Raw genomic sequence first — 12,638 nt, forward strand, 5'->3', positions numbered from 1 at the left:
TCCGAGTCTTTGTATTGAAGTACATTCGAATTGGGGCCCGGGATTTACTAGTAGGCATCCAACTTACATACCTAGGTATACGCTAAACGGCCAACAAAACTTGAAGTACTAGAACTAACTGCCAGGTGCTTCAAGCTGGGCAGAGCAGATACTGCTCAGGTGAGTAGTACTGTCGAGGTACCGAGACCCTCGCTCACTAGTAGTCATAATACTATATTTTTGAAATTAGAACTCGTCATCACTGTACTACACAGCAAATAAGATAGGAACATGGTGCCTTGTGGTAAAGATGCTCCAAAGCCCAGATACCTCGTAATCTAGCAATGTTTTCAGCAACACTTGCAGAGAACTGAAGGATGATCTTATCTAACAGGTCGTCGTGCGTTACCGGTCAATGCTCCAGACGGTTCCCCCCCTTCTTCACACTCTGGCAAACAAGGACAAACCAAATGGTAAAAAGTGAGACCCAAGATCAAGCAGATAGCCACAACCGTGACAATCCATCCAATGACAAGCAGAATTTGACCAAGATGATAACCGATTATGTAGGCAGAGCAGGTCTCATTGAAACCCTCCCAAAAACCCGCAACCAGGCCCGAATTGATGAAACGGTCGAACAAAGAAGCGAAGGCATAGGTGCTGCATGAGAGAAAGGTAAGGCCGAGAATAGTGGTGTCGAGATTCCCAGAAACGCAGCCAAGGATTCGCTTGTGATTGAAGTAAGATTTGAATTTGAAGTATGAATCGGACATGATGGTTGAGTCATCTTGTGGCTGGCCAGAGTCACTGTTTTTGATCAGAGGCATAATCAAAAAGTGTATATATGTAAGGAATCACTGACTTTTCGGTGTTCGCGGCGATCCAGCGCAGCAAGATAAACAAGATAAACAAGATGAGAATTGGAGAAAGTCCGACGAACAAAATAATCCAAAGTTGGAGGATCAGTGTCCATGGCTCGTTTTTGACTTCGTGGAGGAGGGCCAGGGCGAAACCGGCGTCAGGTTGGGGGAGAGAAGACATTGGAATACCCAAGTTCGTTAAGACAGTAGCAGCCGTATTCGAGTGAGGTGAAGGATCCCAAGTCTGAGGGCAGCCCTGAAGTGAGAAACTGATTGTTGATGATGGGAATGGATGTGAGAGGGAAAGTGCAAGGTTGTGTCTTTCAGTCCCGGTAAGAACCCTACTTAAGTAACCTTGACGACCACCAGTATAGAACCTTGGAAGTAAGCAACCTGACATAGGAAACTTATAAGCTGCCCGTAACTGTACTCGGCAATGTACCAAGGAAGATTTGAAACCTGAATCGATATCCACGGGTTCTGATGAGATGTACGGAGCATGATTATACAGTAGTGACAGCTGCAACAACCTAATGGTATTTGGTTATTTTGGCAATTTCCGGTTGTCAACTCAAAAGGTACCCCGGTACAAAAGAAATATCAGTTCCATGTCTAACGTTCAATAAGCCTCCTGTGTCCATGGGTATGAACCCATGCATGGACTTCGCCGAGGCTGCATCGAAAAGGGGGAAATGCTGTGCCCACAGGGAAGGATTGGAATGCACTCACGGTCTTTCGCAGCAGAGAACCCCAGGAATATGATTTGCCGCAGATCGTTGCGCAGCTAGAGCCCATTCTGGGACATTTGATCTAAGTGATGCCCATATATCGCCAAAGTATATGCCCGAGACCACCTTGAATATGTTTGTTGCAGTGATTATAGGTATTTAACAACCTTGTCTAGATGAGAAGACTCGAGCTATTCCAGCTTGAGAAGTATGGATTTTTATGATTACCTAGGTATGATCTGAATCACATTCATCAATCTCACTAAATTAAAGTACTAATGTGAGACTTTGCTAAGGATTTCGATGAGTTAGCTGTGGCAAACCGGTTTGACGAGACTTGAAGATACTAGTAGGGAGTAGATTAGTATATGCCTCTTCCAAGCTTCAAAGTCTAGCAATTTCTCTCATCACCTGGGCAGCCTAAAGTAGCAAGTTTTTGCAAGACTTGCTGCATGTCGCACGACCCACCTGGGCACAACTATGAAGTATAGTATAAGCACAGGGCACCTGACGAAGCTTATATAGATGTGGACTTCCTTGGCATTTGAAGTTCAAGGAAGAAAAGGTTGAAGACTGGGTTTCTTCTTTTGACCCTGTATATTGAAATAGGGAAACATATAGGGGTTAAAAGGGGCCTATTTAGACTCAGAGTAGCCTAGATAGGGCTGATATACAGCTACCAGGACAGCTCAGACGGAGTATACTGCTGTGTAACATGAATCAGTCACAACCCAACATAAGAGGTACTTCACAAACATTACCCTCACTAACAAGTCTCTCTCAATAACCCTGGAGCTCACATAAGTTCAGCAACTTGGAATGTCCCAATGTATGTCTATAAGTTCCTCGCTAATCCGTGTCGCCTCTGCTCACCCTATTTGCGCGGGCACGTGCCCTCGATGTCATCGGATCCTTCTCTCCGCCCGCCACTCGATAGCTTCGCTTCACTTTCACTTCCAGAATTCGGGGAGTGCTCACCATTGCAGGGTCCGGGCGCACTTGAGCTCCGGAGTTCAGTTCCATCACGCGCCTCCCCTCCTCGCAACCTATCTCTCTCATCCTGCCTACCTCAAGGCCCACCTTGAACACAAACCCTCAAATCAAGGACCACCCCACATTTAAAACCATGTCCACCGACAGTCGCGACGCGGCCGTTCGCGAGGCAAAACGCTTCATCCGCGAAGTTGTGCGTAACGACTGGGAATTCGACCCCATCTCAAATCCAAATGGTGTCCGTCCATCATCCTCTTCCTCAACCTCTTCCTCCATCGGCACCCTGTCGCAGGGTCGGCAAGTCACCGACTGGCGCCCCCGCGAATTCGATAGCTCCGGCTCCGAGCTCGAGCCACAATCTTCCGATCAATCTGATGATGACGAGTTCTCTCCAGGTGCCGCGAAGCTAGGAGGGGACCCAGTCGTCGAGCAACGGCGTCGACGCCGTCGACAGATGGAGGAGGAGATGGCGTGGAACGAGGGGTTGCGGAGGTGGATCGCACAACGAAATGCATGGTCAGGAGCGCGGACACGGCGGCAAATTCGCGCCAAGGAGCAGAAGCGCAATCTAGCCGATACGCATATACCATCAAGGGACCAAACTACCGCGAATACGACCCCTTCGGCGGAGGAGAGCGGTGCGGGGACTTCCCCGCCCCCGGCCCCCCCAGGTCGCCGACAACGAGGCGGGCGATACGGGCGATGCGTCGGTTCTGGCGAATAGAGCTGAAGCGACCCTTTCTCTTGCGGAGAGAGAGAAGATCGAGGAGCAGCATCGTCGGCAGGATCAAGAGGAAGAACACTCGACCGCTCCGGACGAGGAGGCCAAGCGCAAGGGCTCAACAGAGACTAGTATCACCGAGCCAGATCAGCAGGCACCTAGTAAGGACTCAACAAGCTCCGCGGCCATTGACGATTCCGATAGCGAGGGTGAGGATGACGAGGAGGAACTTGAGGAGCTTCTCATCCCTGTTGCGCCGCCATTGCTTTCACCCTCAAATCCTATCCGCGCAACCATCAACCCGAGCATATATCCCTCCATATATACCAAGGTCGTTGTGCAAGGCATGACGCCCACCGTGCCTGTTAACCTGGCCGATCTCACAAAGGCAATGGTACAAGGCTGGAAAGCAGATGGCCAATGGCCTCCTAAACCGGCCGTCACCTCAATTGTCCTTGCGGATGATGCCTCCGTCCCAAAGACTGGGGATGGGACGAGCGAGGGAACGACATCGAGGCGGAAAAATAGCATTACGAACGCTATGCGTAAAGTATTTCATAACCCCTTCCACCGCCGTGGATCGAGCCACGACGCTAGCGTTCCAGGCATCTGAAGCTATCTAGCAATCGCGGAGATACGAAAGGCGTTTATGGGACGGGGATCTCACATTGGGCATTATCATCGAGTCTTCAGTCATATTACGCCTTGTGCGTAATGCATCTGGCGTTTCATTCTTTTTCTCTTCCTCTCCTTTCCTCTTCTCTTTTTTGATTACCATGGTGTGCTGCTGTTTGCTTTGGATTTTCTTTTTCCCTTTTCAGTACCCCTTGTTGTCCAATGATGATATACGAGGCATGAAAGGATACAAGGATCTAGTTACGAAGCTCTCCTTTGATTGTTTTGATCGTTCTCCTGGCAATGACTTGATGCGTGCATAGTCTTGCAAATAGTACCCCCTCGGGATATCCACTCCCCAGACACGAAAAAAAAAACAAGCAAGCAGGTCTTGATGATTTTCATGACATTTTGTATTTCTCATTTCGTTTTGCAGACATAAACATACATGATCAAATCCGACGTAAAACTCCCCCTGGTATCGTTTTGACTCCGAGTCCGCGACCTTGTTCTTCAATATCATAATCTAAACCGTCACCATACGCCAATGCTAAGCATGCATGCACTCCATCATCAACAGCATAAGAGAAACACAAAGCAGAAAAGAAAAAAGAGTTATATAGTTTCAAGGTCGATGCGATCGCTGCACTCACTCTTCCCGCTCATCTGGGAAAAAATCAAGCTGATCGATTCGGTTCAGGAACTCGCCCACAGCAGCACCCAGTGATTTCCTGGCTTCCGTGTCACTTTCAACGAGGAACTGAATTTGAGGTTCAAGGACAGCTTCCTTTGAGTCATGTCCGCTTCGAGTGTGGTAGTACCTACCACCATGCTCGGACCAGTTTTTAAGACAAGACTGATGCTCCTCGAAAGCAATTGTGCGGGTCGCAACGAGATGCGACGGTAAGCTTGGGGATGTTCCCAAGGGCTGCAGGCCCAAGTCTGTCCGAATCGCCATTTCCGACATCGCACCCGCGCCGCTGGCATCGTTCACATGGCCGAGCACACTGGCGGCAAAGTCCCGGAACCACTGGATATATGACACAGTTTCTTCAGAAATACCAGTCAAGCGGTCGATGTAGTCCACCACGACAAGAGTCGACGATACCATTTCAACGAAAGCAGTGAGCATCACGAGAGTACATGTATTCTGTAAAACAGTCGGGCGATGTGAAAGCGGCTGCAAAGCGCGATACGCAGAGCAAAAGACCGCATCGAAGATTCCAAGCACGGAGGAAACGCATCTCGAGTCCGTGGCGTCCATAACAAACAGCAACTCCTTGAAAACAAGTGTCATGCTCCGGATTATGGATCGACTTAAGAGCCAGGCGGGACGAGCACTGAACGCGAGTTCAATGTAGTCAGGGAAAATGCATTGTAGAAGGATAGCTCGGAGTGTGGGTTTGTCGGAGTCGCCAGCCTCGTATGTGTTCGCCATAGCTGCGTGCAGTTGCTCGGTGAGATGATCCTGTTGGCCCTCCAGAACGGCACGTTCAACAATGCCTTGAGTAAACATGATCAGTGCCTGAAGGCCCTGTTGGGAAGAGAGCTTGGGTTCGTAGCGCTTTAACCTTGCAACAACGTATTGAGGATCCGAGGACGGCAGGGGGAACAGCGCAGGGTTCGTGAAGAAGGGATCCACGGCTTTGATGTCGTTTGTAAGTTCTTGAAGGAATCGGATGATCCGGTGGACAAAGTCGACATAGGCACCCCGGGCGGCTTCCACGGCCCCATTGCCGAGCTCACGATAGTTCTTCTTCATCGCACTCATCATTTTCTCAAGAATTTCCGAGTATTCTCTTTTTGTGACAGAGAGATTCCGATCAGCTGAGGATTCCATCCCCAGAACATGTTCGCGCATATTCGACAGGACGCTAGATATAAGCGAGATGCGACGTTGAGAGAGCTCTTCAATCGTTAGCTGATATCGATCAGCCTTCTTTTCCTTGTAAAAAGGAAGGTTTTGAAGTAGCGGATCATCCGGAAGACCATTAAGCAGAGCTTCTGTCAAGCGATGCTGGAATTTCAGTAGGGAAGATCGCTCCATCAATGATGTGATCCACATCCCCATAACAAGCATCCGGCAGTCAGAGAGTATTCGAGAATTCTTTTCAATGCAAGCAGCGAGAAATTGGGAAGAGAATTTGCGGGTTTGAACCGTCTCGCGAAGTCTTTCCCAGGACATATCACCGTGAGGATCGAGATAATCCTCCCAGCGCTTGAGGCCATGACGTACCAATACCTGAGCAACTGACGTCCAGCATTCCACAGTACTTAAAAGGATCCCATCATCTGGGCAACGGTCTTCTCCAAAGCAGTTGGAGACCAGGCGAAAGACGATGGGATGAAGATCAGACTGAACATATTCAATCCCTTCGCTGAGAATTGTTTGATCGACCATAACAGCATCGATGTCATCCCAATCTCCATATTCTTGGCTATCGTCTTCTGGAGCTGGAAGCGCCGTTGGCACCGAAAAATCATTTGCAAGCGATGAACCATTACCATCTTTCCGAGTGTACGCCGTAATCACTGCAAGAGCCTCGGATACAACAACGTTGACTCGCGAGATCTTCGGATTAAATAATGACAGCAAGGCCTCGAAGGGGGTTTTCAAGATCAGTCGGTGTGCATGGTCCAACGTTGGCGCCCGCTCAACAGCAGTAAGCAAGCCACTGAGTGCCATGCTCAGCAAACTTTCAATTTGTCGTTGGTTTTCAGAAATGGTAGTTTCGATGAGCTGTTCGGTGATCCACTCCCCTTCTTTGCGCTGAGCTTCAATCTCGTTCCTGGCAAGGATATGCTGCTTCCGAAGCTCGTTGACGAAATGGCTGTGCCAATCGGCAAATGGGTCTAGGCCCGAAACTTCCTCGTCGGTAGACAACTTGAATCGAACAAGTCTCGTCCAGGATCGTAGGTTGATACCGCATGTTTCGCGGTGGGAAGTTGCCGGATTGACGAGGTCTCTGATAGTTTCCAATCGGGGTCGGTAACCATCAGGGACAACCCAGTATAAGGTACAGAGAAGGTCATGGTGGTTCCTCAATGCATCGAGATCCTCGTGGCGGAGAGAGTCTTCTTTCGGGTACATGCGTCCGTGATTAGGTAGGAGGCGCCAGGCGAAGTTTCGAATTTTCTTATTGTCGTAGCGCTTAGACAAAAAGCGCAGCCCACTTGCGATGATCTTCAGTAGAGTGTGAAATGTCGGTTCTCCAACTCGGATTTCTAGAGAAGGATTTTGGTCAAGTTCATCGAGGAAAGAAGGTGATCCACGGCTTTCTTCGAATTTCAGATTATAGAGAGTTTTCTGGGCGAAGAAGTCATAGAGAGTGTCAAGGATGGGTTTGCAGTCTCTCCAGCCCCAGGAGTTGATCAGACGGTGACATCTTTGAAAAAGTGTCCGGCAGTAAGCGTTGTACGATATCGTCTGGGTCGCAGAATGAATGTCGTAGCTTTCGAATACCGGGGAGAGGAGCTTTTTGACGAGAATCCAGTTGTCATGTTTCACTTTGAACCGAAGTTCTCGACGGGCGATGCCATGTTTGTCAATATCGTGGAGGGGCAAGTTCATAAACAAGCTACGCCACGCGATCTCCAGATTCCCGATATCATTTCTATTGCGAATGATGCCCTCGGTATAGGCCTCGACCTCGTGGTCCTCGAGCACCCCACCGAATACATCCGAAGAGCGCAAAAGTTGATCGACGATGACACATGCTTCTGCAGATGGGAATTCCTCTCGAATCCCCATTTCACGTCCGTGGTCGTCTTCATTTTCCTCCAGTAGACGCTTGATTTCGGCTCTCCCGGCTTGACTTAGAATTGATCTGATTGTGTCCTTAACACAAAGCCTGACCAGATCCAGTGCTTCCTTGTTGAGAGAAGGGCTGACGAGTTCATGGGTTGCGACCTGCCGAATCTGGTTTGCGAATACCATGTTATAGCAAGCGATGCTGGCGATATTCTTATCATCGACATTGCTTGCTGCAAGAGTCGAAGCAATTGGGTCTCTTAGCTTGACAGCTAACGACAGGGATCGACTAAGGAAGCCAGTGCGGTCGATAGGATCGGCGAACGTCAAATGATCGGAGACATAGGAAATTAATGCTCGCAATGTGAGAGATGACAACGCCAGCTGTGATGATGGGGTTGCTTCAGAAACTGAGTAACCGAGTGATTCGACATCCCCCACAATAGAATCGAATGCGACGCCCATTTCAGAGGATACTTTATCACTCCATGCTCCCCATCGGAAGGTCTGGTCTTTGAACGGTATGGAACAAACCCCTGCATCTCGATCCAAGTCCCGCTTGAGAATCTGTACTGATCGTGCAAATTCCCCACACCCTATAAATGTGGACTCGTGGAAAAAGGTGCCACTACGCAGCGGCAATGCCCCAAAGTCTAGTGGATATGAACGCTGCCAATTGAACATGCCACCTCCCACGTTGAAAGTGGAGGTACGCAATGGTTCGGAACCGGTTGAGGCGAAAACATCCAGCTCACCAGAAATTGGTGTCGTTTGTTCTGCATCCTGCAAGAACTCATCCAAGGTAAGATTGACACGGTTGGGCGGGCGCTTTTTCAAGCGACGGCGACTTTGCTGAACTTCAACCGGTTCTGTGAGAGGGGTGTGGTGGGGAACGACTGTGGGTGGCAGCTGTGCTGGTCCAACATCTGAAATGTAGCGGTCGAGGGTTAAGCTTGGCTTAAAGGTCCGAGATGAAGATGAATTTCTATGCCGATAATCTCGGTTGAGCACAGTCAGTGTTTGTCGGAACATTGCTCGAGATGCTGGCTGGCCTGCACTGCGCTCTGTCAGACTTCCGACGGCAGGGCGGGCGCTGTTTCGTCGCAAAGATGAGATTGCATTATTCCGTTGGATCATCCACTGGTGCCCTCGTTTTTCTGCATGCATAGATCGCGCTTGTGCCGTATCGCTGTTGGATGCTTCCACCGGAAGAGAGTTGGCTCCACCTGCCAGTTGCCCATGCGTAGAATCATTGTCGATGCCGGAGAGGGTCTCCAGTCTCCATAACAGGGAAATGGCTAGTCAGTCGGGGACTGCGAGAAGATGCTGGATCCCGATGGCGGTTACTTGAAAGCCTCGCGGCTGTCGGTGTTTTGCGAGGCTTCGGTCGAGGCCGCTGGATCTTGGTCTGCGGAATTGCTCCTCGTCTCCATGCCCCGAGGGACTCATTTGCATCGGCCGTGTCACGTTTCGAGCCCAGTTGCAGGAATTTTCGAGTCGGACTGTGTCTGCCTCCGTCTTGACGCGAGCGAGCTCGCCTCGCTGCAACTCTCAAAAACTGTGGTTGTTCTTTATGAGGCTGATTGGCAACATCAGGAGCATCCAAAATTCCCAGCCGGGGTGCTGATTTTGATTTTGTGGACGGTCGTTTGGTTCGTCGGCTCCCATAGGAAGAATCAGTGATTCTTGTTTGCTTCTGAAGTCGAGATTTCTTCAATCTTCTCTCTTTCGCACTCGAGCTTTCTTTAGGATGAGCGCGTTTGAGACTGCTGCGCTTGGCGCGACTTGTGGGCGGAAGCATGTAATCAACACGGTTATCCTCAAAGTTGTCGTCCTCTTCAGCTTCACCGAAGGGATTTTCGAACCCAACAATTCTGTTGAGTGCTTCACCCGCATTCACTTCGTTTAATTGCGGGGTTCGCGTGCTCTGGGGTTCTTCATCACTTTCGTCATCTCCGAAATTCATTTGGCTTGGGCGTACAGGTTGCCCACTTCTTCGTAACACTTTCTTAGCAACACCCTTTGTGTTTTCTCGCTGAGCAGCATGGCGGCTTGCCTGTAAGGCTTTCTGGTTTTGGGACCGCTTCTGTGCATCGATTCTATGCCACGATGCCGGAAGAACACCCCGGGTCTGTCGTGACAGTCTTCGGATCTCACGTTCCTCCGCAGTCTCTAGCTCTGGGCCAGAAGAATCGGAGTTTTCTACCTCATCTGAAGAAGCAGCCGACTCTTCTTGATCAACGATTGCGGGTTCATCATTGTGTGGGGTCACGTCCAAAGAATCAAAGTTCGGGGTTGTGGTAGGAGGGGGTGTGAAGCCGGGGGGGAAATCGAAAGATTTCTGAAGCGCGTGGTGTTCGTGACGCTGAAGATAAGCCACCGGGCTGCGGCGGACTGGTCGGTATATCAAAGATTGATGAATCCAGACCTCCCGGGGGAGTGGAACTGATGAATACATGAGGCTGTGGGTCGTTGCTGACAAGATGTGTACCATCATGCCAGGCTCCAGAGCGAGACCTCTTTCTTCGCTTGGTGGACTGTCGCCGTCTAATGGTTAGAGAATGATTCTCATGGTTTTGAGTGCGTGGTGTATTCGTTTCCGCTTCGTTTCTTCGTTTCGGCTTCGGCGCAGGAAGATACTCTTCTGCAGGAGGACTTGACCGTATAGCATTTGGATTGAAGGCATCTAGCCCTTGGCTCTCGTCCGTGATTTCAGCGGGCTGAGGCTGAGACGGCTCGGCGTGCAATCTAACGGACCGCAATCCTGCAGATTTCATTTGTCTCTGATATTGCGCAAGTTCCCACGTATAAGGGTTCACCTGTGCGGGTTTATGAGTTCGAAGAGATCGAGTGGGTCGCTGGCCATATTCCTGCTGAAGATCTGGTATATGGATCTGGATATCATCTTGCACGCCTCGCTGAACAGTTTTCTCCTGTGGAAGCTCTGGCTGAGAAGATGGCTGCTGAAACTCCTCGGGGATTTCGAGGCCTGGTAGAATTTGAGCCAAATTGTCCTCCTCATTTGCTTCAGTTGTAGTATCCTTCTCAATCTGCGAATGGCCTGGGGACGGAACAGAGATATTTGATTTTGCCGAGGATAAAGAAGACTCATCATCCGACCTGGCTGGTTCATTCGGTTCGTGTGGTCTATTGCTGGGTGTGTTGGCAAGCGGCTTCCGTGGTGAAGGCACAAGGACCATCAACTCATCCGGCGAAGAGTCTCGTGATGGCGTATCTATATGGCGTATCGACGCTGATGGTGTATCAGCCTGTGCATTATCCCGAGTCCGGCGGGGTTTCGCAGAGGGCGTATCTTTCGGTGTCGGCGTTTGACTTCGTGTTTTCTTAGAGGACCTAGTCCTCTGGGCAGGCGAGCTGGGAATATCCCATATATCTTTGCTCTGGTTGGCTTCTTCGACCGAAGGAGTTCCGCGACTTGCCCTGGCGGATCGGCGAGGTCCTGGTGCTCGTTTCGCAGGTGTTGCAATAGGTGTTGCTGTTCTTGAGCTTTCATTGGAAACTGTGCCCGCTTGCGGGAGGGGAGTCACAGTTGGAGAGTTTGGAGTTGTAGAACTCGAAACCAGTTCCTGCGAGCCCTTCTCATATCGTTCAGCGTCAACCCGTTCCTGGTCGTCATCCAAGGGCGCTGTCGATCCATCCTGACTATGTTCGCGATGCTGTTGCTTGGAGCTGTCTTCAGTTTCGGATTTCGGTATTGACGGCGGAATAGAGATATAATTCAAGTCGATATCATCTGCTATAGCATCATTCTGATCGCCAATATTCTCTTTATTCGTGTTGAGAGAATCGAACTCTTCCTCTTCATCGGAGTCCGGGACAAACCCTCGTTCCCGCCATTCAACTGACATGTTCGGTGGGCTTCGCCCATTTCATTAAGTCATCGAGTGGCGTAATTCAGTATTAGGAGAGCTCAAATCATCAGGTGAAACTCTCAACCAGCAAATAGTCTTCTCGAGGAAAACGCGTCGAATAAGTTAAAGACGCGCCGTGTGCCGCTAATCAGTGCGGCGATAACGGGGGAGTCTCCGGGCAATCGGCACTCCCGCATCTCCGAGTTTAACCTCAAACCTCCCCAAACTTCCCTTTCCCACCAGCTGCACTCCCACCTCTCACTTCACCATGAGTCGCAATTTCATACCAGTCGCTCTCGCTATTGGAGTGGGTGTCTATACAGGTATATACCTCACCCTTGTCATTGTGCGAGAAATCAGGTCTGACGTCAAACTTGTCCCACAGGCTACTACACCTTCCAACCCGCATTCCAAGAACTCGCTGCTGAAAAGACACATGGCAACGGGCCTGCTGCTCCTCAGTCTGCTGCAGGATTGAACTCAGGTGCCACTGCACCTGCGGCGGTTGACAATTCCCAGAGCACAAAGCCGGCGTCTGGCACAACCAAAGCTGAAAAGAATCAATGATTTCTTGCGCAACATATACTCGACCGGTACACGAGGAATAGCCTCTAATGGCTAATTTACGAAAGCAATCCTGGCGCGAGTGCTCGGTCTGGTCAAATTCAGCGACCCTTGGGCACGCTGGTCGGTCCCAATGGCCTTGGAGAGTCCACGACGGAGTAAATTGGAAGACTATTGGGTTGGGTCAAGTTTCTCAGCTTTACAACTAATCCCGATGGGTGATTTGGTTCTCAAAATACTACCAGTACTATAATTTACACTTGGAAATACACTTGGAGCAGTTTGATACCTGGGTACTCTATATGTCAAGGTTCTAGTTCCCTGCTGAACCTTCAGAAGTAATGTGGTCAGGGGGAATCTTCCGATACTACTACCTAGGTAGTATGCAGGATATGATCAAACCATGAGTATTCGTCAAATTATTCTCCAGTGTTAAATATATTGAAAATGTAAACGCCATGCCTTCGATACGGAGACTGAGCATGACAGTCGTCGTGCCGGTGTATCGAGAATTTCCTGCCTTTTCCCAAGTGCTCCAGAGTGGTTCCTAAATGC

The 12,638-nt window shown here is 49.9% G+C and overlaps 4 protein-coding genes across 4 annotated transcripts; 2 read left to right on the forward strand and 2 right to left on the reverse strand.

Annotated features, from left to right (window-relative positions):
* Positions 1 to 362: 362 nt before the first annotated feature.
* Positions 363 to 806, reverse strand: N7533_005065 (uncharacterized protein; the record flags this gene model as incomplete). Its single annotated transcript, XM_057101715.1, has 1 exon — positions 363 to 806. The coding sequence occupies one exon, from the start codon at positions 804 to 806 to the stop codon at positions 363 to 365; it is 444 nt and encodes a 147-aa protein (XP_056961345.1).
* A 1,887-nt stretch (positions 807 to 2,693) lies between these two features.
* Positions 2,694 to 3,894, forward strand: N7533_005066 (DUF4050 domain-containing protein; the record flags this gene model as incomplete). Its single annotated transcript, XM_057101716.1, has 2 exons — positions 2,694 to 3,198; positions 3,287 to 3,894. 2 exons carry the CDS (start codon positions 2,694 to 2,696, stop codon positions 3,892 to 3,894), a joined length of 1,113 nt encoding a protein of 370 aa, XP_056961346.1.
* Positions 3,895 to 4,545: 651 nt separating this feature from the next.
* On the reverse strand, positions 4,546 to 11,516 carry N7533_005067 (uncharacterized protein; the record flags this gene model as incomplete). Its single annotated transcript, XM_057101717.1, is given in 3 exon segments — positions 4,546 to 8,945; positions 8,962 to 10,041; positions 10,076 to 11,516. The coding sequence occupies 3 exon segments, from the start codon at positions 11,514 to 11,516 to the stop codon at positions 4,546 to 4,548; spliced, it is 6,921 nt and encodes a 2,306-aa protein (XP_056961347.1).
* A 271-nt stretch (positions 11,517 to 11,787) lies between these two features.
* Positions 11,788 to 12,086, forward strand: N7533_005068 (uncharacterized protein; the record flags this gene model as incomplete). The annotated part of the gene is made up of 2 exons (XM_057101718.1): positions 11,788 to 11,842; positions 11,905 to 12,086. 2 exons carry the CDS (start codon positions 11,788 to 11,790, stop codon positions 12,084 to 12,086), a joined length of 237 nt encoding a protein of 78 aa, XP_056961348.1.
* Positions 12,087 to 12,638: the final 552 nt, after the last annotated feature.

The sequence above is a fragment of the Penicillium manginii genome (genome assembly GCF_028828005.1).
Source record: "Penicillium manginii strain IBT 31320 chromosome Unknown utg000004l:1.0-7231830.0:1.0-7236170.0, whole genome shotgun sequence".
Lineage (NCBI taxonomy): Eukaryota > Fungi > Ascomycota > Eurotiomycetes > Eurotiales > Aspergillaceae > Penicillium > Penicillium manginii.